The 26968-nt window shown below is 30.4% G+C and overlaps 1 protein-coding gene across 1 annotated transcript in view; it reads left to right on the top strand.

Annotated features, from left to right (window-relative positions):
* LOC136988459 (tudor domain-containing protein 5-like) overlaps positions 1-22133 on the top strand; it is a 70134-nt gene extending 48001 nt beyond the window's left edge. Inside the window, exons 13-22 of the mRNA XM_067286304.1 lie at positions 65-202; positions 2037-2317; positions 9499-9576; positions 9730-9844; positions 9941-10023; positions 10322-10378; positions 13103-13202; positions 13690-13742; positions 17192-17316; positions 21296-22133. Coding sequence (XP_067142405.1) covers positions 65-202; positions 2037-2317; positions 9499-9576; positions 9730-9844; positions 9941-10023; positions 10322-10378; positions 13103-13202; positions 13690-13742; positions 17192-17316; positions 21296-21801 — 1536 coding nt within the window. The 3' untranslated portion in view covers positions 21802-22133. The remainder of the gene's footprint in view (positions 1-64; positions 203-2036; positions 2318-9498; positions 9577-9729; positions 9845-9940; positions 10024-10321; positions 10379-13102; positions 13203-13689; positions 13743-17191; positions 17317-21295) is intronic.
* Positions 22134-26968: the final 4835 nt, after the last annotated feature.

Below are 26968 nucleotides of genomic sequence, written 5' to 3'. Positions count from 1 at the left end.
ATTTTATTAAGTGAATATTTTTTTATTGATTTATATATAATTAATTTAAAATTATTTTTAATAGTATAAGGAAAGAATTTCCCTTTGCCTTTGTGATGTGTCAGACAAGGATGATTTACACATAAATGATGCATTGGTCAGAGAAGGTTTGGCCATTCTTGCCAGTGATCCCCCAGAAGATGAAAATGTGCTTCTTAACATGGTAAATATCCAGTAACAAAACTGTATTTATATATTAATTTGTTTTAATAATTACTGTAATTTTCTCTGAATAATCCACGTGTAACTCATATCAGCATATAACCCCTCAAAAATTGCTAGAATGAAAATAAAATCTTCACATAATTCACACTTCTGAAATGCATTGGAAACATGGCACTTAAACTAAAGCTGTCATAATTTTGGAATGGCAATTCTGGCATAATTACAGAACAGAAATCTGAGAATTTTTATTACTTATAATACTTATAACTAAGGAAAACCTAGAATTTTAGTTTTATGAAAATATATATAGGAAAACTTAAACTATATAACTGCATAAGATGAAGAAATCAAAATGAAAGTAAATGTTTATTTTATACATTAAAGAATAAGATAAAATACAGTAAACCTTGATTTTTTAATGGACACTTTAATAACTGTACCGATGCTTTTCTTATTGCATTTATTTTGACCAACAAGTAAAGAATAGAAGGCACAGACAGTATGCTGGCAGAAAACTGATCTGATTCATCAGTTGCTCAAAATCAATGAGTTGTGTTTACCATATGTTTTCTGTAATCCCCAGTTAATTTTGTTTTATCTTAATTTGTCTCAAGTTATCCTCTGTTAATTGGATACAGTGTGTTTCTGTAATTTTTGAACTTTTACTTTATTAAATAATTTCATAATCATTACAATTTAAAATGGCATTAACTGGTAATACTGATACTGAAGTTAAAAGCAAGCATGTGAGCTTAATTGTGGCACAAACTAGAACTATTTGAAAAATTATAGCAGGGCAGCTCAGTAGCACAAGTTTGTGAAATTTAAAGTAGGAAAGAAAAGCTGTTTCTGATATCTGTAAATCAAAAGCCAAATTGCTACAGTTTTAACTTGTTCACAGACACACACAGACTTGTTCTTTATTATAATTTAATAAATTTTTATTTGCATTGTATTAAATCTATTTTTGTATTACAATTATTTGAATTTGAAGTAGAAAAGAGTAAAACACAGTAAATAATGCTCTTTTTTGGTAACATTCAATTTTATGGATTTTCAGCATTAACATATGCCCATTTGCCCTACTAGTCTGTTAAATCGAGGGTCTAGGTATACAACTTCATTCACGCAGGTATATTATGTAAGGAATACTATCATTACACATGCCACTATTACTAATGAGTATAACAATTTTGCCAGAACAGAAAAAATGTATACTAAACTCTTCTAACATTGAACTATTTTATATAAAATTCAGATTCAGAGATGGTACTAGAAACCCTGGGTTAATTTAAGATGAGACTGTGCTCAATAGTAAGCTGGACACTGCACTCATAGACGAAAGGTGGTTGTATCATGCTTTGTATAGTGAAGTTGTGTGTGTATATTTGTAACCAAATATCAAACTCAGCTTTTTTAAACAATTAATGAACCATCAAACACCTTCTGTTGCTGAGAAATGTTTTATTAACAAAACACTAACATTTTCAATCTAATAGAATAAAACATTTCTTAGCAACAGAAGGGTGTTTGATGGTTCATTAATTATATATTTGTAGTTTATTATATATAGAAAATTATATATAATTTTCATTAACACATTTTAAAAAAGTGTATTTTTCATAAATAATTTAAAACATTTTTAACAGTTCAGATAATTAAAGATTATTATTTTCTATATTTTTTTAATGGAATATTATTTCTCAAAATGCAAAAATAATGAAAACATGGAAGGGTATTTATATATAAGTATATCCATAGAAATATATAGTCTTTATATTAAAGAAATTGCATTATTTCCAAAATTAAATATATTAATATTTTAATTCCAGGAGAAATCAGAAGACTTTTCATTGGCTAACATAACTCTACAGGATCTCAAGAATAATTATTTATCTCTTCAACATCTGCAAAATTTGGATCCTGTAAATTCTGAAAAAAACATTCGGTTGTATTTAAATTCAGTTGAAGATGGGTTGAATTCTTATCGTAATAATCTAGAAAATGTAGATCATTCACCAACTTACTCTCAACAAAGCCGTTCCAGTGAACCAACACCAACCGATTCAACTTCTTTTTCATTTAAAAGGAGAAATAGTAATGAAAATACTGGGTAAGGTGTTATTTTTGTATATTTAGATGATGAAATTTTATTATTTAAAACAATTTTTTTTAATCAATATTGTTAAAAATTCAAAAACAACATAATTCGTGTACATGTTTTTAAGTCTGAAATCTTTTTGTTTCAAAATATAAAATATGAACACAAATAATAATTGAAAACATCACAATAATCTGGATTTTTTTGTGGAGAAATCATTCATTATGATACATGCAAGTTTGATTCTTGTGTTGTTTGGGTTCCTGTCTCACTACTAGATACGGCACACTCGTCTCTGCATGCTGATGCATATGTGTTCTTTTGTAAGAGAGTCATTATTGCATGACTTCATAATGTTCAAAAAAGAACTGAGACATCATTTTATATTTTAAGAAGAAAAAGATTTAATGTTTCATAACATGTGCTTGAATTATGCTGATTTTTGCATCTTGGATGCTCGATAAATCAAAATTTGTTCATTTTTTGACTTTGTGTTTGTGGAGACTTTTCATTGGGATCCATTAGAATTATAAAATATAAAATATTCAATACATCACCAACTGCCGTAAATAATTGGGCTAACTTTTGGATATATACGATTAAAGATTATAAATAAATTTGGCACTTGAGGTAGGTGTTAGGTGCCATCTCTTATTAAAATTAATAATTATAATAATTTAAATAATTTAGATTAAACTGAAAGAAAAGAATCGGCCCAAAGCGGGACTCGAACCCGCAACTCCCGCTTACCATGCGGTCGTGTTGCCAGTTATGCTACCCGGACCTTCGGTCCGATCTCTTCCAGCATATATAAGCCAAAGACATAACCATCGACGGCTATTATGGTGCCGACTGGGGACACCTCCGTGCCCATGGCCAGAAACATCAACTCAAGGCACTCAGTTGTTAGTGAGTGTTTATTTGTATATATACCTTGCCGGGATTGCGATGGCCAACTGAATGCCTTGAGTTGATGTTTCTGGCCGTGGGCACGGAGGTGTCCCCAGTCGGTGCCGTAATAGCCGTCGATGGTTATGTCTTTAACTTATATATGCTGGAAGAGATCGGACCGAAGGTCCGGGTAGCATAACTGGCAACACGACCGCATGGTAAGCGGGAGTTGCGGGTTCGAGTCCCGCTTTGGGCCGATTCTTTTCTTTCAGTTTAATCTAAATTATTTAAATTATTATAATTATTAATTTTAATAAGAGATGGCACCTAACACCTACCTCAAGTGCCAAATTTATTTATAATCTTTAATCGTATATATCCAAAAGTTAGCCCGATTATTTACGGCAGTTGATGTATTGGCTTAATGTTATCGAGTTTAGTGAGTGTTTATTTTTATCAAATATTCAGCCAAACTACCAGGACTGATTTCCCATAAGGTTGTTCAGGATACTTTAAGAAGATTAAAAATAGAAATTTTATTTGTTTTTACTCTTAATTCATAAACATTATATAACTTATAATAACTATTAAATTTTGGCCCTATATTCTCTATTTTGCTTATTATTATTTCTTTTATGCTTTAAAAATTGTAACATAAATTTGAATTTAAAAAACAGAAAATTTTCCTATTTTCCTAAATTTTCAAAGAAAATGCTTGTAAATCTTCTATCCAGGATAATCAACTATACAATATATACTTAGATTTTAAACAAAACTTGGTCAAAATTCTTTCCAATGCTGATTTTAAATCATTTACCTTCATTTTTCATTCATTCAATACACTTTTTATTTTCTGAGATTTCTCAAGCTATCAATTTACTTAACATTTCTATATTTAGTCAGGATCAAATTCTTTTTTGAATCATTGAAACCTATCTCAGCAATAATTCTCTCTAAACTTGTTACTCATTTTGCTCAATCAAGCTTTGCTCAAAATCAATGGTTTTCTTCCATAATTAGTCCAATTCCTAAAAAAAGACAATAATACTTTTCATTACTATTTATTCACTTGCTGTGTTAAGATATTTTAAATCTGTATATATTAGAATTTATTCTCTGTTGACAAGTTAGCAAATATCACAATGTTGAAAAGGCATAAGCTATCATTCTTCAACTACAAATCTGATACAAACTTTTTTTTATCATTAACAACCTGTTATGTCATATATATCGATGTTAGCATTGCCTTCAATTCCATTTTGCCAAATATTCTTCTTGGTTTGCTCCACAAATATGAGAATGTGTGTGGCCCAGCAGTTCACTCATGGCTCGGTAATTGCTTCCTGTTCTGCTCTTTTTTTCTGTTTCTCTTATTCTTTTAACTTCTTTTCGTTTTCCAATTATTTTTGATAATTTCTGTGTGCTGGGGGAGCTAATTTCAGTAGTCCTTTGTAATGGGTACAAGGTGTGGATTTTGGTCATACAAGTTTAGTCCCTTCTTAACAATCAAAAGTGAATTACGTATTCTTTCCAACACTGATGTGCTATCGGGAGAAAGTGCCCAGTGTGAAATTGACCCTCTCTCTCATGGGAATGGGGATTTTCAATGCTGATTTCACTAATTTGGCTATACTGGGATATTTATCATTATCAGAAACTGTTTATTTTTTAATGCTTCGAAATTGTAAATATTGATTTCAAAATAAAATAATAAATCTGAAATAAATATATTTTAAATAAGTAAAATAATATTTTATTAATGATTTCATAAATAACAAGGAACTTTTTCCTGCAGATGAATAAAAACTAACATCATTGCAACATTGTTAACCTTTTGGGAAGCGCGTGAAAATTTTTCTCACAAGCAATCACATGTTGTACTTTTTACAACACTTTGAATCTTTTAATTTATTTAGTAAATTTTATATGTAAATATGGGCTTACCATAATGTTTTTTTCTCAAACCGTGACAATTTTGAGAAAATACTCACAACAGAAAATTAAGCCTACTAGGATAAGTAGACCTATGATTGAAAAGGCTAAATAAAGTAGTTGTTAACATAAACAACAAGTTAAAAGCAATTTTTAATAACTGAACTAAACATATTATTATAAAGTTATTAATATTTATCACTAGTGTGAACTTTTTTAAAAATTCTTTTCACATATGTCACATTTAGAATATGACAATACATTTGAGGAAGTTCCTATTGCTTGCCTTATGTTTTGCACATTTCAAGTGATTTTTAATGTCTGAATTCCCACCATGAGGTACTGAAAATTCTGAAAGACACAGTTCATATTTCACTTGGTCAATATGATTACAGCCTTTTTTCAATCATCAGTAAAAACATGGTTTCTTTTTGGAATTTTGGAGATTAAATGAATTTAATGTACAGTACAAAATAATTGCAAATGCTGACCAGCAATTTGAACTCGACTAAGATATGACATGCGCAGCAATGACGTGGCTAATGTAAGTTTCATGTTGCCAACTCTCATTGAAACAATATCTAAAAAAAATGAAATAGCTTATGAGATCCAGATATTTTTGTGCGCTATTATAAATTCTTGAAAAAGTAAAACATCTAAATTCATCAGGCCATATGCTATAAATTTTGGGAAAAACATTTAGACAACATTAAAAGTACTTAGCTTTAGATACAAAATATTTAAATTGGCAGCAGTGAGTGTAACGGGGTAATTGCCAAATTGCCATTTTACTTGAGGCTGCACTATTTTTACTTCTTGTATATTTGGCACTTTAAAATTTTATCAAATAGCCCGGACAAAATGACAAACTGGCTGGGATGCTGGGACAACATCGTCAAACGGGACAATCTCGGTCAAAACGGGACGTCTGGTAAGCCTATGTAAATATGAATTTACATTTTCGTTTCCTTTTTTAGTCTCTCAATTAATGCACAATTATAATCAGCATAAGAGAACAGATTAAAAAATGGATATTTCACAAGTAAAGTAATCACCACAGATTTTATGAAAATAATACTGTATGGAATAATTATACTTGTAGTCAATTTAAACATACAGTTAGGAAGATATAGATGTGATTTAATGTTAACAATATGCTATGAAATCATTAAAATAACTTTATTCTATTTAACTCAAGTTTATGAAATTATTTAAAGATAAATCAAGTAAAAAAATATTTTTGTAAATGACAACTTCATAACCCAATTGTTAATTAAAACCAGATGATCTGCCAAATTATTGGGCTATAATAAGGATAATTAAATGGTCAGAAATGAAATAATTTTCTAGTGGTGGGAGGTTACACTACTATCTTGTGTTAATTTTAATAATTATATACTTTGAATTTAAAAGCGGCAGCAGTGTTCTCAGCATGAGAGATTAATCCCTCCACGTAGTGTGTTTTCTCCTGCAAAAGGATTTTAATGATTTTTTTTAGAAAACAGCCAAAAATGTATGGATGCTTAGAATACTCATTTGTAAATGTCATAGAAGGAAATGCAACTCTGAAGAACTAGATTTTGGCTAAAAATGAAAATATCACATGAGTACATAATTTTACTCAACACTGGCTTCTGAATTTGTAATGAGAGGGATTTTTTTACATACATGAAATAAATTTTTGTTTCCTATTCCCTAGCAACACTGAGTGGCACTTGCGATTTTGAGTCCCACTCAGGGCCGAGTATTTTCTTTCAGAAAATTCTATTCCGATAGTCTGATAATTCGGCAGATCTTCAAAATTATTTTTGATTTGTCCCACATCTTAATTAGGCACGTGAAAATGACCAAAAAATGAGAAAAGCGAAAATACTTCAGAAAAATGGGTACAAGTGAGAAAAGTGAGCAACTCTGAGGCCTGTAATAATAATAATTTAGATAAACTGCAGGTAAATAGCTTGTGTCCAGTGAGATCCTCGCAGGTTATTTGATAGGTTTTATAAAAAGTAAAGCAGAATTCCTCAAAATGTAACCCAAATTATTTTTAAAGTGCCCCAAAAGTAGTAGCCTAGTGCCCTACAAATATCTCAATCTGCTTCTCATAGCCCAATCTCACAATTCCAAAACTCGGCCTTATTTTATGAAATAAGAGAAAAAAGGGGTAGTTCCCCTTAGGAGGTAAGGGTAGAAAGGGGTAGAAAAAAATATGTAAGGTGACACTTGAAAATGTGTTACTGTAAAAGCAAAGACATGTTGACCAGATTAGATTTGTTCCTGTTCCATTGTACTTTTATAGTATGGAGGCACTTAGATCTAAACGAACGAGTTAACATACTCATATTGCAGTTTGGACAGAATTTTCATTTCAAATTACAAAATAGCCGTATTTCAAACTAACCAAATTCCTTAACACGTAAATCTCTATATCCACGGCCGAGACAAAAGTAGTTACGAACTAACAGAATTTCAAACTATCCGAGTTCAAATTAACAAGGATTTCCTAGTTATGTTTGTTGTTCAATGATCTGGGAATAATCTTTGATACTAAACTTACATTTAAAAATCATATTGATAATGTAGTTAAATCTCTGGCTATTGGATGTGGAATATTATGGCAGTTTTATAAACCTATCTTGTCTAAAAGTGCATTAAGAGCTTTTTTTGTTTTGTTTTTGTTTTGTTTTGTTTTTTTTTTTTTTTTTTTTTTTTTTTTGTTTTTTGTACTAATTTTCAGTCTTGCATTTGGTCTATGGCCATGTCTTTCTTTTTGGATAAAGTTGCTAAAGCTCTTGAAAAAATTTACTTATCTTTTAATAAATTATGCAATTTACCATGTACACAGAATCCTAACTTTCCATGAATTAGATTAGGTTTTTCTTTGTTTTTTGAGTGTATCAAATATTTCGATTGCTTACTTTATTTTAAGTCTCTTAATGGTTGTTTTTTTATTTATTTATTATGATTGGTTATTTTTACACGTTCCTTTGAAAAACCTACAACCTTTTTCATCTTAATTTTCCTAAATTTAAAAATGGTATGTCTTTTTTAAATTAAATAGTCAGAAATCTGAGTCTGTTGCACTGTTTGTATGAAATAAAATTATAACAAAAGTCAAATGTTATTTTATATGAAAAAAATTAATAATTTCTGAGAACAAATAAAGTATAAGTTAATTAAATAATTTACCATGCTTATGAGTTTTAGAATAATATTTGTTAAAATTAAATTACATAAAAACAATATGATAAAAAATTGGAGTGTTTAAACTTTTTTACATTAAAAGAACACTAGAATTGTAGCAGAGTATCAAATTTTGTCAAGATATAATTTTTTGAAAGTAAAGTTTTAATCAGCGGATAAAACTAACTTAATACTTTATACGTTTATTATTAATTATTATGGCTTAAAAATATTTTTATTATAACATAAAGAAAAAAATTTTTTTCTTTCATCACATGCCATTTCACTAGAGAAGGACAATTTTTAAAAAGTATTTTTTATTCTACCTATTAACAACTAAGAAATTTAGTAATGCTGTAGTTTTAAAAATTCCATACATCTCTTTTCTTAAAATCAAAGAAAAATTTTAATTTGGATTTTGTGTAGATTATACTTCCTTGAATAGAATGCTGATATTGTTTTCTGGAAAAACAATTTTTGAATTTTAAAAGTGAATTAAGGTTGAGAATTATAAGAACAATAACAAACAAATCAAGTTTTGTTCAAATGTGCATAAGTGAAAATGTATTTGTCAAGTGAGTTAATCTGTTGGAAAAAATATAAAATTGAAGACTAAATACAAAAAACAACAATATGCATATAGTTTAAATATATGTGGTTAACCTTTGAATTATTTTATTTTAAATGCATAAATAATTTATATAAATTTAAAAAGTAAATGATTAAGAAATTCACTTGCTAATTCCAAATGTAAAAGTCCTGATTGGGCTGCAATTTGAAAAAAATTGTAGACCTATAAAGTTCCACTGTTGCCCGTCCACCTGCCTTTCCTTAATCTCGAGAACGGAGTTAGCTAGATGAAAGACGAGACCAGATATGGAAAAGCTTAGGGGCAGGAAACCCCAATTAACTATATACAAACTTACGATGCCAACCAGAAGTCGTGTTATTTCAATTTAAAACTTTTTCCCCGAACGCAGTTAATAGATGACTGGTACTACACTGTTGTTAAAGGAAAAGTATATACAGTGACAAGCCACTATTAATTTCAGGTGGAGAGTGCACATTTTATGTTAAATAAATTAAAAATATGATTAAAAATTGTAGCCTGGCATTGTGATGATATCACAATAAATAATTGCACGTTTCCATTTATATTTTCTGAAAAAATGTAATTTTTTTAAATACAGTGAAATTTTTGAAGAAGGAGACGAATTTTATGATAAACTGTGTGAAGCTTCTGAAGACGAAGATCTTACTGTTGCGAGGTATATATGCCAAATTTAATTAATAAATTATTCACGCTGTTATGCCGTGTTCAATATGCACAATAAAATTTCATAAAATAATAATAAGGTGGCATTTTTGGTTTGTTAAAAATTTATTTTAACTACAGGAAGTGTGTTAATATTTTATTTTAGGGTTACTTTTGTAGAAAATTATAAACTTCATATTATAAATTGCCATCAGAAGCCATATGTGTGTAATGGTGATATCGAATCTCTGTTTCAAACCAAAGAACGCTTAGAAAAAATGGTAAGAAACATGATTTAATTGTTAATAGACGATAATAAATTTACATAGTTTTAATAAATTTTTACATATAAAATTTTTTGTTTTGTGTTTTTATAGTTGTATGCAAAAAATTTGTGTATTCCATCTCATATTGTTGAAAGAACTCAATGCAATAATAATTTATTTCAAGAATTAGAAAGGTATGAGCCTCTCTAGTACAAAATAACAATTTGATTTCATTTGCCATTTGTTATAGTTGAACACTTAATTTCTTTTTCCTTCAATAACATCATGATTTTGTGTTCTTCTAAATTATAGAATTTTTACTAAAACTTAAAATTAATTAACTGTAGAATTCTGTTTTATAATTTATTTAATATACAATTTATATCTACTAGCTTGATGCTTTGTCTAATCTTTTCACTTTATTTAATTTTTCAGTTATAATGTTGAAAAATTACATAAAGCACATTAAAATTTTATTAAATTTATTTTTAGGTGTAACGTAAGAGGAATGAAAAAAGCATTATTTATTGTCTTGTATCCACTTGAGCAGTAAGTTAATTTATGTATTTTATAAAAAAATAAAAAAGTTTAATAAGGTTATAAATTATTATTATTTTTATTGCACATTTAGTTTTGATAACTTTCATAAGTTATATATATTTTTTATTACAGTATTTCAATAGAACAATTGTAATAATTGTTTCACAATAAAAATGCAAAATAAGTATCATTAATTTGTAATATATATTATATAAATATGTAATAATAATAATTCTTTTATTATTGTATAAAGGATTTTTCCCCTATTATAGGAAGAAATACAAAATAAAAAGTGAACAGTGTGTTAATAATACAGGGTGTCAAACTGTTCAGGCATAACCTGGACAGTTTGAAGTGAATATGAAAATTTGATATCTTCATTCAGCTAGTCAGATTTTTTAGATTAGCTATAATATAAATTGTCTTACAAGGATTTTCTACTCTTTAAAATGTTTGCCAAAGGAGAGATTGGGTATAAATAAAAGAACCAAATATTTAAATTGTGACACAATCTCCAGCACTGTTCCCTCTAAGTAAAAATTTTTCCTTCTCAGCTGATCTTCCTCCCTGATAGAAGATTATTTTTGATTGGGTTAAAAATTAATCTACCAAATTCTTTCTACAATAACTTTCAATTAACTTAATTTTCCTTTGAAGAGACTATTATTATTGCAATGTTGTCTGTGCACATTGTACCAAGAACAATTTAATTATTGATTCCAATTCCATTTTCATCTAGAATAAATCCAGAGTCCAAACCACAAATCATAAAGTAAATAGATGAGTAGATAGTGTCTCCTTATAGGAGACCTCTCTTTATATTCATTGGTTTACACTGGAAGGTATTCAGTTTAATAATTACCTTGTGTTTACCAAATAGACTATATATGTTTTTTATTTTTTTAATGAATTTAAGACTAAATTTATTTTTAATTAATTCATTGCAAAGTTTTCCAATTGAAATATACATTATATTTATAGATTCAGAAAAAGCCTTTGATTATAACTTCTACCATTTACATCTAAATTTTAGATATTTTATAACTGATCTTAATAAAATAATGCAAATTCTCTTCTTTGATCCTTCATAAAAGCAAATGATCTATCTTCTAGTTTCATGTCTGAATCAGATATGCTTGATACTTTTCACTAAAAATTTCTGAAGTGAAAGAAAAGACTGATATATATTTATAGAATTGGAAACATCATTTGGTTAAAGAAATTCAAGATGGAACTCTGTTTGCTTTCTCGTAGATCTGTTTTCCCCCTGCCCTGCGGGCACTAAGAAGACTTAAGCAAGCCCATTTTGAGTTTGTCTGGACAATGCTTTAAAATGTAGAAATTATGCATATGAATAGATTGAAGAGCACATTCCCAGTTTTAGATTAAATTAGCAAATATTTTTTTTTAATCATAATGTTGAACTATCATTTTTATTGATTACTTTTAAAAGTTGTTAGGTGAGCAGTCATTAAGCTAGGGATAGATGTGTTACTATACATTGATTTTTATTTAATGAATATTTAAGTATTTACTTTTTATATTATATTGTTTGCATTAGCATTAAGTTAATAAGAACATGAATGAATATCAATACTTATAATATCATTATTTAATTTTTTACTTTAGAATGCTCTGTTTATTATACACTGGTGGAAAATAAAATCCCAACATTAAGAAAAAATTAGTTTAGAGGAATGAAATTCAGGCAAAGCATTTGTCTAGGTAACATATTTATTTGATTGAATTTTTAAGGTCACAAGCAAGTATGTGCAAGAAGATCCATTTCAAATGTGAAATGGTGGTACGTTAATAACTGCTGTAGTCGCCATGATTTTGAATGCAAACGTGCATGCATTGTGTCGTACGTCATTTTGTGGGATGGAGTTTCATGCTTGTTGCACTTGGTCAGTCAAATCGGCAACAGTTAAGCTGGTTGTGGGTGATGCTGAATTTGTCATCCAGTAATGTCCCATACGTACTCAATGGGAGAAAGATCTGGTGATCTTGCAGGCCAAGACAACATGTCGACACTCTGTAGAGCCCATTGGGTGACTGCAGCGGTATGAGGACGAGTGTTATCCTGTTGGAAAACATCCCCTTGAATATTGCTCATGAATGGCAGTACAACCAGTTCAATCACTAGTCTGATGTAAAAATTTGCTGTCATGAAAACATGCCTACCAAGTTTTGTTTATTTAGCACAACTCTTTCTTGGTGTTGGGATTTTATTTTCCACCAGTGTATATTCTCTTATTATTTTAACATAAAAATTGTTTTACTATTTGGTTTGTAATCAAAACAATATGATATACATTATTATTGTTTAATTCACATCTGTTGAGATAGGGGTTAAATCAATCTCCCACCTAAAGCCCAATAGTTTTCAATCATATTTTTTTGAGGATCATTTCAAATATATTTTACTAATGTGACAATTCCCATCTTAATTATCATTGTTTAAAGTATGGTTGTTGTTTGTCATTATGTAATATATTTTGTTTAAACAATAATAATTTTTAAAACATTAAATTTATTTTTATTAGAAAATATTACTTTTTCACTTCTTTTTAATTTTGAAGTTTATGAACTGGTGTCAGATTGCAGATGACACTTTGGGAAATATAATTCTGAAATTAATTAATTTTTTATTCATTTGACATAATTGTTATTAAGTTATTACATTTATTATACCTCATTTCAATTCATTTATATATATAATTTATTTTAAAGTTTGCCTGAAATTTTGTTGAGATTGAAGCATCCTTCCAGGGAACTAGTAAAAAGTATAGAGTTAGAAATATTGTATTTTTATTTCAAAAACAACTCGTCGGTAAGTTTATTCATTTACTTATTTTTAATTAATGTGTCTTAATTTGATAGATTTAATAATAATAGTGTCCCAAAAAATTACACTTTTAATGTTAATGTTGGACATTAGTTAATAGTATTAATTAATAGTGATTCAAATATATAAATAATAATGCTGAATTTACTATATTGCATAATAGTTTGAAATTTATTATTGATTAATTCAACTTGAACTTCAGAAATGTAGAAAAATCATATCAATTTAATTCAATTTGTAATGAACTTCATTAAAGTTTCGATCGAGAAATAAATTTTATTCAAAATTGATTAAAATATTAAACAATGAATTATAATTAATAGTAATTTTTCTATAATAACAGATAAAAAATTAAACTTTTGTATTATTTCAACACACACCAACTTATATGTTGAAATATGATCAGAAGACTTTAAACTTGAGCTCCAGTGTATTTCTTAAATTGTAATTGTATTTAACAAAATTTTTACAGAACTTATCTGAAGATCAATTGGTAGAAATTCACCAATATGAAAATAATAAAAGGTATCTAGAATTTCTATCTAATTTTTTTTAATTACAACTAATATAAAATATTTGTTATTTGCATAAATAGTATTTGAATTATAAATGTTATACACTGAATTTAATTACAAAAATCTAGAAATTTAAAAAACAAGACAGACAAAAGACTGCAAGGATTATAACTCTAGGCTCTAGCAGTAGCCTACTTAAGGTTCTTTTGTGAATTAGTGCAATTTTTGTTATTTTAAGAACACTAAAACTTTTGTGTATAACCTTTTTTTTTATCAAAGTTCTAGATTTTTATAATTAAAAATGCAACAAAAGCTAACTTTTATGTTAATGTTTTCATTTTGTACATTTTAAGCAAATATTCTCATAGGGTATTTTTAAAGTGGTAATTTTGGTTTGCTTTATCTAAAGACAAGTTTGTGAAAATAATGTTAGACGAAGATCAATATAATTGTATTTTTATCCATTTATTTATAAGCTTACTTTCAGGTTTACAGATAATTACTAATACAGAATAATTCTTACAATAAACTTTGTAAGAATTAGAATTTGAACAAAATTTGAAGTTAATTCATCTAATAAATCTTATAATTATAGAAAGTAGTCATTAAATTATAAAAGTATTTATATCAAATTAATCCTTTTATTTGTTATATTTATTTCACTCTTATTGTTCCTACTGATTGACTACATAACACAAATGATCCTGTAAGTTTTGAAAATAAGTGAAAAATAATTTAATAATTTTATTTATGAAAGTATTATTATTATTATTTATTTTAACAATTTCTTTTGTGTCATATGAATCTTATTTGTTATAGACCACACACGTTTGAATAAGACAGTATTACTGTTTGAAATAGCACAAATTTCTAACACAAATGGTTCTAATCATTTGAGAAGGATTGCTTTATAGAATAGTGTGTTAACTCAATTGACTACATAACATATTAATATATACGCTGAAGAGCAATTGAATTAGGGATACCTATCTGGTAGTGTGTAGCACCATCTTTTGCCTTGATGACAGCTGCAATTCATCATGGCATGGAATCCATAAGACCCTGGAAGCGATGGGAAGCCATACGTGTATCCACTAGTCCTGAATAATCTCCCACAAATCATGAAGATTAGATGGAAAGTGGTCAGAGCCTCGAACATCTCTCTCAATTGCATCCCAGATGTGCTCGATTGGATTGAGGTCAGGTGACCATGATGGCCAGGAAAGCACGTGGAGGTCTGTGGAATGTCCAACCATTCCGATACAATTCGGGAGCAATGGCACGGTATATTGTCTTGTTGAAAGACAATCTCTGTAGTGGGCTGTCGAGAATGAACAAACGGAAGCAGATGGTCGTCAAGGATATCCCAGTAACATTCACCTGTCAGTGATGCTGTCACACGTACCAGAGGTCCCATTTCAGTCCATGTGAACAGTCCCCACACAGGAATGCCACCTCTGCCAGCTTGAAGAGTCCCCTGCTGGCAGGAAGAATCCATCGCTTCATGTGGTTTATAGCGTACATGTACTCTGCCATTGGCATATACCAAAGTGAATCACAACTCGTCACTCCAGGCAACATTTTTCCACATCTCAGCGGTCCATTGGCGATGTTCCTGTGCCCATGCTAATCGTTGTGCCCTGTTTTGTGCAGTCAGCAGGGGGACTCTTGTAGGATGATGGCTCCTGTACCTGTCATTGAGAGGAGATGGTTTTGTATGGTGTGGCAGCTTACACCTTGCTGTGCACCAGCTTTAAAATGACGGGTGATCTGTTGCACTGTGGCCAGTCTATCCACTGTTACAATGCGGGCTAGCTGCCGACGACCTCGCTCATCCACATGCTATTGTCTGTGGCAGTTGACCCAAGCAGCAATGGTTTTACTGGAATTGACATACTCATGGTACACCCTCAGCAAAGTGGTGCGTGAAAATCCCAGTGTTTCCACTACTACCGAAATGGAGTGACCCATTCGTCGGGCCCTGACGATTTGTGCACAATCAAATGCGCTTAGATCTTTACTCTTACCCATTTTGCTTCTGACTGTTACTGATATTGTTAGCAGCACTCCTTATCTTGTCAAACTGCTGCTTACCTCATCTGCAAATCACTTTCATGCTTATGCACAAAATTTTCATAACACCAGCTATCCCTAATTCAATTGCTCTTCGGTGTAATATCAGTATATGTTACTGCTAAAGCTCAAAAGCAGTTAATGTGTAAATTACCTAGCTAATCTCCAGATTAACTAGGTTGATCCATTAATGTGCGGAATCAAGAGTTTTCCGCATTTTACTTGGGTAATCTGCACATTAACAGCTTCCGTATCATTAAAGTTCAAAAGTTTGTTTCTCTCATTTCCTTTCCCTACTACTTCCCGAAGAAGACAGAGCAAAAACTGATGCACACTCAATTTTAGCTGTGGTTCTTACTAAAACAGAGGATGGCTTTTATAAACTTTGTACTAAAACAGGTATTTTAAAACAATTGTATGCAAAATCTGAATTCAGTGTTTGTAAAGAGAGATTTTTAACGAAAGATGTCCCTGCTGTAGAAATATCTTTACGTCAAACAGCAACAAAACAATCTGCTTGGTACTGGGCAGAGTTTCAGAAAATGTGACTGCAAATCTAAATGTACTACAAATAGGTGTGCTTGTCACAAAAACCAATTGCTATGTAATTTAAAGTGTCACCAATCTTTAGATTGCACTAATAAGTAAGCACAATTTTATCATATGTTTTGCAAATTCATTTCCCTAATTGTAATGATATTTTAAACCATTTGATTTTTTGTATTAGAATCAATCATCAATCAATTAAAAAACTATCAACTAATTTGTTGATTGATTGTATTAACTTAATTTTTTAGATATCAAAAATTAAATAAATAACATTATGTTAATTTAAGTGTACAGAAACGTTGCTGTTGTTCCAGCAAAGATCTTATTTTCATTTTACCGAGTGCCTAGTAGGTAATGTGCAGATTACCTAGATCATCATCACATTACCTAGGTAATTCGAGAAATGGAACAATTTTCGAAACTTTAACGGATCACCCTAGTTAATCTGAAGATTAGCTAGGTAATGTACACATTAACAGCTTTCAAGCTTTAGCAGTAACATACACATAGATATATTAAACATGTTTAAAATTTCCACATATGTAATTTAATCATGAGTATAAAAGAAAATTTTAGGAGTACTACAAAAGTAAACGAATTAATGAGAAAATGAAAAGGCTTGAGCCAGTGAGAAATTTTTCTAAACACATTCAATTTATAATGTATCAAACAAGATTTATGAAGAATTTCCAGTCTATTAAAATTACTTGAACAAAACTATTTTTATTTTAACAGATGTTCAGGAATAATTTTCAATAGGAGGAAAAAAATTAAATTATTTAGGCAAAAATAATTTTTTGTTGTTATTTCTGTTTAATAATAATTTAAAATTTTAAGGAAACGAATTATACAAAAAATGTTCGAAGATGGAAGTAAAGAAGAGTATGTTGAAGAAGTGAAGAATATCGAGGAAGGATTACAGTTACTCGGGACAAAAATAAAAGCCGTGAAAATGGAAAAAGGTAAATTATCTTACTTTTTTTTTCTATTAGATATAATAATACAATATCGATATCCTCCTTCCTTCTTGAATCTTTATTTCCTAGAAATTGCAATACTAACCTTAAAGTGCTGTTGTGTATTGTATTGATGCTTGACATTCAATTAAGGTTGTTGATCCAAAATCCAAGTGCTTTAAAATCCTTGGTAGGTTAAGTTTAAGAATTAAAATGAATTCATTTAGTCAGTCAGTCATAAGATTCTGTATCAGTTATTTCTCAAATTCAAGTTACGAAATTTATTTTTGTGTTTTAAAAACATTTCCCAAAGTTTGATTTATAAGAAAAGTATTATTATAATAATTTGTTGAAGATGAAAAATAAAGCAAATGAGTTTTGAAATTGAAAATAAATTACTGAAATCATTAATGGGCCGAAAATGAAGAGAGCATCAATATTAAGTTTTATAATGTTATTTTAACTATTATAAATTTCAGGAAGGAAAAATATAGAAACAAATGTACACATTATATTTTTTAATACAACAGCAAGTCTACATTCATAAAAATTGTTTTATAAATGGATTTTAAGTTAACATTAATTGAAAACTAAATTTTAATTTTATCTAATAAAACTATAACTCATCACTTAGACCTCTATAATTATAATTCAGGTAATATTATTTTGAAGTTCAAACTGAATTAGTATCAAATGAGTTTACCTTTTGGTATCAATTTAACCTTTATAATATTTATTTTACAATTGTTTAAATATTTGTAACTAAATTAGTTATGTGAAAAAATCTGCATTCTTTATTCTATTAGAATAATTTGACTTTATTTATCAAAGTTTAGAAGTTATCTTTCTCTATAAAAACAAACTTTTGTGTTCATTTATATATATTTTTTGTGAGACAGACATTTTAAATGGCAGAACCATCTGTATATACGTAAAATAATGAGAAACTCTATTATTAACAAAGCACATGAATTAATGGTTTATTTATAACGAGCAGATAAAAGATGTAATGTATCCATTTCTTGCATACCATCATCAAAACTCCTAGAATTAAAATTAAACAATACTATTTTGTAGATGTACAGTACTTAACTGAAATAATTACATAATAAAAAGTTGAACCTCAATTCACTCAAAACTTTGATTTTGTAACATAACAAATTCATTCACCTGTACTGTATTGTACATTACATTGTTATATAGTTTCTATTTTTCATAAGAAATAATTTAATTAGTTAGACTAATGAACTTTATCCATTCTTATTACTGTATTGCTGCTGGAAAAATGGAGGAGTGTTACTAGTACTGTTCTATTTATCGACTACACAGGTCTGCAAGTAAAAAACTGCATAGGATTTTTATACATTTTCTTATAGATTTCAATGTGGTAAAAACAAATAAAATACCAAAAAAATTCCATCTCATCAATTTTTTTTGTTGCACTCAAGTTTTTGTTTGTATTTAGCATAAAATTCCTAGTTAACTTAAAATTTACTTAAACTTTTTTCGTTTAAAAAATTGCCTTAAAACGAAGACTTCCCACATTAATTCTATCAATTATAGCTGGACTTGGCAATAAATAAATAAAAACTGTGAATGGTTGAAGAAAGTAGTGGTTGGGGGAGGCGGGTTAAGTAGTTTAGCGTTAGGAGGAAGATCGCATGATCGTGTAGAAACAGGTTAAAAGTTGATAGTGAGTAATAATATTACTGGTGAGATTGAGCATGTTTCGACATGTTATCTGGGATACTAGGAATAAATATAAACAACCTGCTGTTGGATTAGATCATGTTTCAACAAGCTAAATAAGTTCAGTATCTCGCTGGCCATCTAATGTCACACTCAGTTTATATCCAGCATTCGAACGCTACTGTGCTTGTATTTTTATTTCTGGAATATGGCTCGCAGAGGTTGTGTAATTTTTCCCAACAGCTTCTGTTATGTTTGTGGTGAATACACAGTAAAAAGTCAACAAAGAAACATAAGTGAGTTTGCGAAGAAAGTTTATTTTGCGTATTTCAAATTGAAACTTGGAGATCAAGATAAAGCATGGGCTCCGCATAAGGTGCGCAGAAGATGCGAGGAAGATCTTCGTTTGTGGTTTAAGGGTAAGAAAAACATTTTGTTTTGGCATTCCTATGATATGGCGTGAACAGAAAAGCCACACAGCTGACTGTTACTTCTGTTTGGTAGATGTTAAAGGATTTAATACAAAAAATAAAAAGAAACTATTTTACCCTAACCTTGACTCAGCTATTCATCCAGTGTCCATGGTTCTGAAATACCAGTTCCACAGCCGCCACCTAATTTAGATGACATCCTGAGTGAGTCAAAGGACTCAGATACAGTAGCTTCCCAGGACGAATCTAGCTCAGATTTTTCTGTTGATGAAGGACCTCAACTTTTTTTCTCAGAGCGAGCTCAACGACCTAGTAAGAGACTTAGGTCTTTCAAAAGATGCAGCCGAATTGCTAGGATCAAGGCTAAAAAACAAAAACCTGCTATCATCTGGGACCTCATTTTCATGGTACAGGCATCGAGAGAGAGAATTTACTGAGTTTTTCTCCAAAGAGGGAAATCTGGTTTATTGTAATGATGTTCATGGGCTCATGAAGTGTTGAAATAGAATGTAATTCATCAGAATGGCGCATATTCATTGATTTGTCTAAAACTAGCCTCAAAGCAGTCTTGCTACATGATGGAAATGTATTTGCATCTCTTCCTATGGGACACACTGTTTATATGGGAGAAAATTATACTGACTTGGTTACGATTCTTGAGAAAATCAAATATCAAGAGCATCAATGGATGGTTTGTGGAGATTTCAAAATACTAACCGTGTTGTTGGGTCAACAGGGAGGATATACAAAATATCCTTGCTTTCTTTGTTTATGGGATAGTAGAACAAGACAGCTGCACTGGACAAAAACTGACTGGCCACCACGAGACAGTTTAACCCCCGCGAGAAAAACGTCGTCAATACGACATTGGTTCCCCAGAAAAAGTGTTATTACCACCTCTTCATATTAAATTGGGACTCATAAAGCAGTTTGTCAAATCACTGCTAAGAGATGGGGATTGTTTCAAATATCTGTGTTCCAAGTTCCAGAAACTGTCTGAAGCCATGTTAAAAGAGGGAGTTTTCACTCGCTCCGACATAAGAAAACTTTTATCTGATCCTCTCTTTTTGAAAACAATGGGAGAAAAGGAAAAAGAAGCATGGGACTCTTTCAAGAATGTAGCGCGTAAGATTTTGGGGAATACTAAGGACCCTGACTACAAAACCATTGGACAACGCATGCTGGCAGCGTACGAAGTTCAAAGATGCAAAATGAGCTTAAAAGTTCATTTCTTACACTCCCATATTGACTATTTTCCCGAAAACTTGGGCGCCTACAGTAAAGAACAGGGTGAAAGATTTCACCAGGATGTCCGCGATATCGAGAGACGTTACCAAGGAAAATGGGATGTGAATATGTTAGCTGACTACTGTTGGATGCTCAATCGAGAAACCAGAGTAGGAAATCGGAAACGAGAAGAAAAAAGAGTAGACCTAAAATTGTGTATAAATCAAACAATTTTTTGATTAGTTGTAAGAAAATATATTTACTTCATTGTAATAAATAAGAGTTTTTAACAAAAATTTGTTTTTATTTTGCAAAAAACCTATACCTGATGGGATGTAACATCCCATCAGGTATAGGTTTTTCAGGAAGTCATTTTTAGAATCTCCGATCTTTAAAACATATAATTCAGCAAACATATCTCATGCAGCTGAAAAATTTTTTTTTTTGCAGACCTGTGCTATTATCCAAAAATTCATAAAAGAAATTAATTGCTCACCATCACATTTAAAAATTTGAGTAACCAACGTTGACAATTTTCGACAAAATAATTAAAGTTTTTTGGTGAAATTTATCGACGTTGGGTATTTCAATCGTGTTTTAAGTAATTAATATTTTTTAATTTTATTTTTAATGGGCAGATTTGAATTTAAAAGGAGTATGTAAGTCGACGACAAGCAACTTTTCCCCGGTGACTTTACATTGTGATAAGAAGCCCACCATTCCTCAGAAAGTTTCCACGGATGATTCCAAGAATTCTCCTATCAATACGTCCGACGTAGCCTGTAATCATGTATCTACAGAAGCTTACAACCAAATCATTTCCTCTCCCGAGTTTTTGCAACAAAGAAACATTCATCATCAGCAATTAGACGATCGACATCCTCAGTGGAGATTTTCGGTGCCCGTCCAAATGGCGCAACAGACTTCACCCGTGGGCTATTTAAATAGTTTTGTACCAAAGGACAATTCTTCCGGTCGGCAAGAGATAAACAATTACGTGGGTACGACGACGGTCTCTCGGCCAAATATCAGGTTCACGCCACCGCTTATGAGACATCCAGTTCCAGAATTTCGTCCCTCCGTACCTTTCAGAATGCCGAATATTTCTTTGCGATTCCCCACAAACATTGCCCGAAATACATGATTTCGAAATGTTTTATGGCATCGAGAAATTGAATATAAATTCATCGTAATTATTTTTTTTAGCTTAAGTTTGCTTATACCAAAAGTTTTGGTATAGTACAATTGTTTTCCGGAATGTGTTCCGTTTTTGAAATTTTTTTTTAGTTTTACTCCGCGAGTTGTAAATTTATGTAGTGCATATGCATTTATATACATAAAGATTTTTAATCAAATTTGAATGCATTCAACATGCACGAATTCGATACTGTATGAATCAAAGCTTTCATTATCGGAACGGAATGATAAAATTGTAAAATGAAGAAGATATTGAATTAAAGTTATTTCTTAATCTATTGTCGGTGTAGTGTTTCATTTTTTAATCGGACATTTTTAGTCCAAAGTAGATACGTCATTTTTAGAAAAATGTGGAGAAGTCGTATGGCTTTAGTATCCAATAACGTCGATGTAAAAGTTGCAATTTCGTGAAAACGATAGGATATTCGGGAATATAGACGATGATAACGGATAAAAATTGAAGAAATAAAGCGATAAAACGGAATATCCCATTTTTATATTATTGGCAGAAACATCAAAAATGCGGTTATTTTAATCGGATATTGAATACATCTATATATATAAAAAGGAATGTATGTCTGTGTGTGTGTGTGTTTGTCCTTCATGCATTACCACACCATTTATCCGATTGCCATGAAACTTTGGGAAGTTGTTTAATACATTCCCGCGAAGGTTTGTGGCATATGTGAAGATCACCATTTCCCCCCTTTCAAAAATATATTTATATATGGATTAAGGCTTTTATGTCCAACAGATGGCGCTAACTTCAGACGACCTAAGTTTGCTTTTCTGTGAGAATGGACCTAAGCAGATCATTTTTTACCTATCTATATAAATAAAATACAACGTTTGTTTGTTCCTACCGATTCCTTTGAAATTTTGACACAACGTTGCATTCGAATATGCACGTGTTTTTATATAATATACATGTCGAAATTCTCCCTACGGGGGGAGATGGACGGGATTAAGGCTTACCGTGAAGAACTCGGCTTCTATTTATACTATTTTACATGCGGTTTTTTTGCGTTTTAATAGGTGACGTCAACAGAATATACACTAAAAAGGGATTTTTTGAAATTCCCCCCACGGGGGAAGTGTTACACATTTATAATAGATACATTTTGAGCCACAACAACGCGTGGCCGGGTCAGCTAGTATGATATAAAAACGTCTCTTGTATCATTAACTCGAAATCAGTTTAATCTTTAGCGCATTTTAAATTGGATCCTTCGATATAAATTAAAGTTAAAATACTTCGTAATTTCTGAACGAGAAAAAAATTCCCTCGATGCAGCTATAAATGTACATTTTTCAATTGCAAAATACTCATATATATATATATTATTAATATTACACGGAATGTTATATCGAGAAACAACTATTCTATTTTTATCTCTATATCTAATGATACAATTTTTCAATTTAAATGAAATAAGTTTTTGCAAATTTTCCACTCTAAAATAAAAGTTTTATTATACCCAATTAAAGAAAAAAATTCCAAATAGGTTCTGAAGGCCAGCGTGACTCATATCTCGAATAATCTGTCTACTTTGCTTATTTATTGCCCAGTAATAGGGCAATAAATACGTAAGGTGATCCGACAACTTTGTCGGATTGAATTGAAGAAACAGGGTTCAAAAAATTAAATATTTAAACAAAATTTATTTTTAAAAGTTTATAGGGAATCTCTCTCAAGGTCTGCAAGAAAGGCAAGCGGCTGGAAAAAATGCGCATCATCGCTTCGGAGAAGAGTCTCCAAAATATTTAGTGTAAAAATTTCAATAAATTAATTATACACGTATATATAAAAGGAGTAAAGGTGGGATAACACCTTTAGTTTGGGGATTTGCGGGATACGTAAATAAACTTGCTGATTACGGGATTATTTTATCCCATTATCTAATCGTAAAAAATGGCTTTGGGCATATTTTACAATGACTTTAAACCGAGGATTCCACATTTAATCGTTACTTTATTTCTAAATTTAGCTTGAGTTGCGAATTTAAAATTTTTATATACGTGGAATATAAAAAGTAAAGGAACTTAACGCCATCGGTTTGTTTTGAGAATTGCAATTAGTTCGGAAATTTCATTTAGTTTTTCGTTAGGATGCTCAAAACGGGAACAGTTATTGATGGAACTGCGAATCAATATTTTAATTACAAATTCGACCGGTGTTACGTCGAATCGAAGATAAAATTAAACAATAACGATAGCGTTAATTCGGTGGAGTATCAAGAAGAATCTCCGATGTCAATGATCTTAGATTTTATAGCCGAGAAAGTAGGTCAAAATCAACTTCGTTATGGGATTTCTCCGATCTGCTCACTCGTTTCATCACGGTCCTTACGATTAATCATTTTAGCGTTATCAGAATATAGATGAATATAAACGAATATTTTATTAATAAAGGTAAATAACCGAATTATTAATTTCTTACATCATCAAACAGATATTTGTAGGCGAAAACTTTAAAGAAACAGTTCAGTAGTTTTCTGTTTTTGAAGACAGCGGGATGAATATCTGTTTAAGTGAACATGTGGGTCATAGTGTCAAGTTTATAACTACCGTAAGTCATTACACAAGATGTTTCTAGACTTGACATAGAAAGTCAAACTAATTAAAAATATTCGATATTTAATATATATATATTTTCCCCCCTACTTTTTAAAATGGATAAACGTCGTTAAAATCTTTTTTAAAAATCACACAAAGACGGGAATTCCCAACTAAATTTGGTATTTGTAGATAGGGAAGTTGTTGATGGAACGAGAAAGTTAAGTTAGAGGAAAATCCGGAAAGTAAAAACTCATCGGGAAACGGACAGCATACAAAAAAAGAGTAATTTTAGAAATTCTCGAATTTATTCCGCTTCTTTGGTCGCATTAGCATAATTCTTTTTTGCATAATTTCCCGGAGATAAATAAATTTATGAGTTTTCTCCCGTAAAATTAATTATATTCTCGATACGAATTGCACACAAAACCGTTTTCCTTCCGTAGAAAGGAATGTCTATGAGGTATTAACCTGGCTGGGAATATTTTAAAAAGGTAAAAGAAGCGTAAATATTCGAAATACTTTAGAATTATGGAGAAAGTTAAGCGGAGGATCCAGACTGCGAAAATGGGTCGGCCAAGTACTCTCTTTGCCGGCTCGAAAACCGGAATTCCGCTATTTCGATGACGTCATGTAGCTGATGAAAATGCCCAGAAAGCCGGGTCAATGCGCCAATAAGATTCTGTATTCAAATTTAAATTTTGTATTATCGTCCATAAGATACCGTATTCCAGTTTGTTCGGACAATAATAAACTTTCTCGGACCTATTTTCCAAAAGTTTTCGGACGTTAATTGACATTTCTTAACGAAGAATTAACTTTTCTATCAGAACGTTAACACAGAAGAAGCGCCCGAAGCCATTATAGTCAGCCATGTGTTCGGGAGTGAGCAGCGGAGTTGACTCCCCGAGGTTGATGTGACCCCAATCGAAATATGAAGTAAACTGTTTCTATTTTTAGACCGAGAGTTTAGGGGATTCCTCGGGTACGTCCCCACCTGTATATAATGAGAGGTGCAGAAAGGGACCAGACAGAAAGATCGAAGACGTCTAACAGGTAAAGTGCTATTATAAGGTAGGGATAAGTCTTCTTTATCTAACTTTTCTTATTTTATAATAGATGGCTACAAACAAAAATTACGTTTGCTTGGGTTTTTTACTGCTGGTCCTGGCTGCTTCTTTACCTAAAGAAGCGGAAGCCGGCCATAAAATGAAACTGAAGAAACTTTTAAAGTACGGGCTTTTAGCCGGTGCTCTTCACAAGAAAACCTTCCTGCCTTTACCCATTCCTATTCCTATTCACGTCGAGACTCAAAAACCCGTTCCTATCCCGTAAGTATTTTTTTCTCTAATTTATTAATTTCGGAAATTAGCAATGCAAACGAAGATTTCTGACGATCCTAATCTTTGTCTTATTATAGAATTCATCATCACAGCTTTGATCTTCATCATGGAGATTTCGGTGGAGGACACGATTGGTGGTAAAGACCCCGTTACGTGTTTCCAAAATATATTTTACTCCTTATATGTAGATATTCGTTATCACTATTCGTCATTATTATCACTTTTATCGATTGTATTTTGAATTACATTTAGTCAATAAATCAATTTTATCCTTTAAATTACTCGTTTTTTTATGATGATATTAATTTTATCTTACTAACAAGCCGTCAAAAATCGTTATGTACACAGAAAAGCCAACAAGTACGTTCAACTCCAAGTGAATTACTCTGCGGTTTATTCGTTATAAAATTGAAAAACAAAATTACCGTAAAGAACTTCAATTAATTAATTAAATTATTATTATTATTATTATTATTATTATTATACGAAAATTACGAAGCACGAGTGCTTAAAACTTTCTAACGAAATGTGTTGAGTATTTCCTCTCCCATTTGTACTGTACAGTGTGGGCGATAGTCCAACTAATGTTGTATAGTTTTAAACTAAAAACCTATATTTACCACAATAAATATTAAATTAGAAGAGGCGTAGATAGCGATTTGATTCTAAGATAAAAGTTGAAATATTTAGCATTGAATTTAATTAAAATATATATTAAAAGAAACTCAACAATTCTCGACTAGAAGATAACTTTAGAATTTATGCGCTTAATTAAAAATACTTTTGGGAATGAAAGCGTAAAGTCGGTATTTTCAAAATTTGATTCACCTAATATTTATTAAGGTGAACAAATATGCAAACATTGCGTGTAGTATACATACATTGTGTATTGATACATTGAAAATAAGAAGCGTTTAATTATCTTTCAACGTAAACTTTTAATATATTAATGTAGTTAATTTTGATTATATTTAAATGAAGCTTAACATAACATTTTATTTTCAGAAAATAATTCGTGTTTTCCCTTATTCGTTATCGTAATGGAAGATAAAATGCACGCTTCTATCACAAAAAGTTCGAATATTTTCTAAAAGATAATTTGTATACAAATAACACGAAAACAATAAGTTATCAATAATTAAGCTGTCGAAACGACTTTTCTTATATTTTATATCGCCGAGTGCGTAAGTATTTTTGAATATTCCAGTTTAAAAA

This window comes from Centruroides vittatus, unplaced genomic scaffold (assembly GCF_030686945.1).
Source record: "Centruroides vittatus isolate TY-2023 unplaced genomic scaffold, ASM3068694v2 scaffold_3315, whole genome shotgun sequence".
NCBI classification, from domain to species: domain Eukaryota; kingdom Metazoa; phylum Arthropoda; class Arachnida; order Scorpiones; family Buthidae; genus Centruroides; species Centruroides vittatus.
Note: the sequence above shows the minus strand (reverse complement) of the source record. Positions and strands in the feature narration are given on the sequence as shown.